Source organism: Macrobrachium nipponense, chromosome 3, assembly GCF_015104395.2.
Source record: "Macrobrachium nipponense isolate FS-2020 chromosome 3, ASM1510439v2, whole genome shotgun sequence".
NCBI classification, from domain to species: Eukaryota; Metazoa; Arthropoda; class Malacostraca; order Decapoda; family Palaemonidae; genus Macrobrachium; species Macrobrachium nipponense.
In genome coordinates, this window is record NC_087202.1 from 6,500,416 (window position 1) to 6,503,623 (window position 3,208).

Consider the following 3,208-nt stretch of genomic DNA (forward strand, 5'->3'; position numbering starts at 1 on the left):
ATGAACACCTTCGGGGGTGGGGGGTGGGGGGCCCCCTTTTGAAGGTGTGGGGGAATCATGGGTCCCTCTCACACTGCTGAAGATGTGCGCTCAGCCCCATAGTCATCGAGTCAGTCTGTGACTCACTTCTGTTGGCCTTTTATGGTGGGTGTCATTTCTGGCTTACTCAACCCACATTTTCCTCATCAGTATCGGCTCTTTGGGGCTCTATCTTGTTGTTGCTTTGATGACACATTTTGTCATCTGAGTTTTCATCGAAAATTTCACAGTTCTCGTTAGAATCCCCGTTCGTTGTTTGCGGGATTCCTTCTTCTTCATGAATGAGGTCCGTCAACGTCTGAGTAAGGACCTCCCACTGCTTCCCGTAGTTGCTCCTGTCACCTCTGGGCATCGCAGTATCTCCTGTATTGTTTCTCCCTTCTCATCCACAGGTCTTCTTCTTGCCCTCCATCTTGCCGCTCCTGTTCAATTCCATGCTGCAGTGCAATGTGTTGCAGATGAAGTTCCTCTGAGCTGTGCCATGGAGAAGCGTCATTAACATGTATTTATCCTGATCCCTCAGAGCCTCTTCCTGTCTTCTTTGACGCTCCATGAGACGTTGCTGTTCCCTGATCATCTTTTCTTCCTGTATCCTCCAATTTTCTTTCAATTTATCACATTCTTCCTGCAGCTTCTTCATTTCGCTGTCCTTCTGAATCCAATCTCTCCTGATAATACAGTCTAATTTCATTCTTCTCTCTCTCTTCTCTGCAATTAAAAGGTGGCATTCCCTCGACTGTTTTTCGACTGCTTCGATCAGACTGTTTCTCTCCTTGGAGAGATTTTGCAGTTTGTCCTTCATTTGTTCTTGATGGTCCTCCTCATCTTTCCTCAGCGTCTCTACTTCTTTGTCCTTTTCCTGTAACCTTTGCTGCAAGTGTAAATTTCCCTCTCCTCTTTCATCTGAAGATTTTCAGCATTTTCAATCTGCTTTCCAACGTTAACATTTTTCCTTTGAGTTTTTGGTTCTTTGCCAAGAAATCTAGTTTTTGTGCCTCCCTTTTCTGGACCTCTTTCCTCGAAATCTTTGCAAGTTTTCTCACCTTCTCTTCTGCCTCTTCCAGCAAGCTTTCCAGTTCCTTCCCGTGATTGAGAGCGACGCCTAGTTCTCTGCTATTTCACATCTCAGTTTTCTTCTGTGTTTTAGTAAGTTTTCTCTTTGGAGGTCCCTATTATGGAATTCTACTTCTAATGTTCTGAGGGAAGTTTCCATCTCATTTCCCCTCTTCTTTTCTTCCTTCAACAAGTTTTCCATCTCCTTCTCATGATGGAGAGCATCCTGTAGAACTCGGTTCCTCTGTTTCTCCCTCCTTAAAGATTTCTTAAGTGAATTTATTTGCAGTTGGTTTTCGTCTACCTTTTCCTGAAGCTTGGTGTTCTCTCTCTAACTCTGCAACCCAGTTCTTCATTACCTGGGCTTCTCCAGCCAGAGTTTGGGTGGTTATCTTTCCATTGTCTAACTCTTTCTTCACTTTAGTCACTTCAGCTTCTTTTTCCTCTAACTGTTCTTTATACTTTGCTTTTTCTGCTCCTAGTTCTGAGACCCAGTTCTTCATATTTTTGAGTTCAGCGGCCATAATCTCAGTTTTCGCTCTTTCTGCAGTCAGAATTTCTGTTGCCGAAACCAGCCGAGATTCTTTTTGGCCTAAAAGTAATTCTAGCGACTGAACTTGGTCCGTTAATATAAAGTTTTTCTGGGTTTCGTCTGCCAGTTTCTTCTCTAGCTCACAATTTCTGTCTTGAAGGTCAGTTGCCAACTCCCTGAGTTTCACGTTTTCTGATTTAATGACCTCAAGTGTTTCTCGGTCCTTCTCAGCCTCTGTCGCTATACGTCCGAGTACTTCTTGTATGTGGTCAACTTCCTTCTTCTTCTGGGCTACGGCATCCTTGTAGCCTTCTATCAGCTGCTCGAAGTATTCTTTCTCTGAAACAAGCTTTTGATTGGAAGTTTCTATTTGTTTCAGTTTGAGGCCCACGCCAGTTTTTTTCTTTATGGCGATCTCCAGTTCTCCTTCCTTTGCGACCAAAGCCTGTTGGAAGAAATTTTGCTTTTCTCTCTCCTTTTCATCCCTTTTCTTTAGCAAGACGTCATTTGCCTCTAACTGGCTCTCTAGAGACTCTGTTTTTTCCTTCAGTTCTTTATTCATGTTCTCTATCCTCTTTCCTCGATCTAGAGCCAGTTCCAAATCTCCTTCTAGGCACCGTTTTTCAGTCAGAACATGTTCTTTTTCAAGGTATGACTATTTCTCGCATTTCTCTTCTTTCCAGTCCCCTGCGCCCTCCTGTGCGCTCGTTTCCAGCAACTTGTCCTTGTCCACAAGTTGGTTCTGAAGCCGCACAATCTCCTCCTGTGCTTCCTTCCAGAGATGTTCCATTTTATTTCCGTAAACTTGACTCCTTTCCAGAGCTTCTGCTAAGTTCTGTTTTTCTACATCTGGTACTTCTTGATGTAGTCTTGGCAAATGGATTTCTTCCAGCTCTCCTTCCTCCTCAGGGATATCTGGTTCTTCCATGTCGGGAGGACTCTCTTCCAGGCTAGGCATTTCCAGGTCTTCCATATCTAGACTATCTTTCAGTCTAGATACTTCGAGCATATCTCTTTCTTGTTCCTCCTTAGTATCTTCCAGGTCTTCTATATCTAGGCTATTATCCAGTCTAGATACTTCACTTACATCAGTTTCGAGTTCATTCACACTTTCGCTCATATAGGTATCATTATCATCCTCACTATCGCTCAAATTAGTTTCCAAATCATTCAAACTTTCGCTCATATCAGTTTCCATGCCATCCTCACTATCGCTCAAATCAATTTCCATGTCATCCTCACTATTACTCAAATCAGTTTCCATGTCATCCTCACTATCGCTCACATTCATTATTTCGCTTTCCAGACATTCATCCAATTCATGACCTTTCGGTCCAAACATTCCAGATTTCCAGCAAACAGCAAGCGCCAGGGCTGCCAACAAGACCAAACCAGGTTTGGCAAAGGCAGAGGATGGCGCCGTCAAGCTGTTCCGCTGGTCCAAAATTTCAGGTTCAAGAGAATCAACAGCAGCAGCAACAAGAGCACTAGGTACTCGGAAACCACTGTCGACTCCTTGACAACAAATGAAATTTAACAAGTCGTTGATTGAAGCGCATAAGTCTCCGTAGATGAATGCTAATA

General features: G+C 43.5%; 1 protein-coding gene across 1 annotated transcript; it reads right to left on the bottom strand.

Annotated features, from left to right (window-relative positions):
- Window positions 1–421: 421 nt before the first annotated feature.
- Window positions 422–2,186, bottom strand: LOC135222131 (golgin subfamily A member 6-like protein 7). The gene is made up of 2 exons (XM_064260299.1): window positions 1,397–2,186; window positions 422–942 (listed from the first exon to the last, which is right to left on the bottom strand). Exons 1-2 carry the CDS (start codon window positions 2,184–2,186, stop codon window positions 422–424), a joined length of 1,311 nt encoding a protein of 436 aa, XP_064116369.1.
- Between the last annotated feature and the right edge of the window lie 1,022 nt (window positions 2,187–3,208).

What these genes read in the sequence shown, in the direction of transcription:
- LOC135222131 (XM_064260299.1), bottom strand. Translation starts at nt 2,186, where the DNA reads ATGAATAAAGAACTGAAGGAAAAAACAGAGTCTCTAGAGAGCCAGTTA. An exon ending in ACACCAAGCTTCAGGAAAAG is followed by an intron (nt 943 to 1,396) that starts GTAGACGAAAAC and finishes GAAAATCTTCAG; the next exon opens with ATGAAAGAGGAGAGGGAAAT.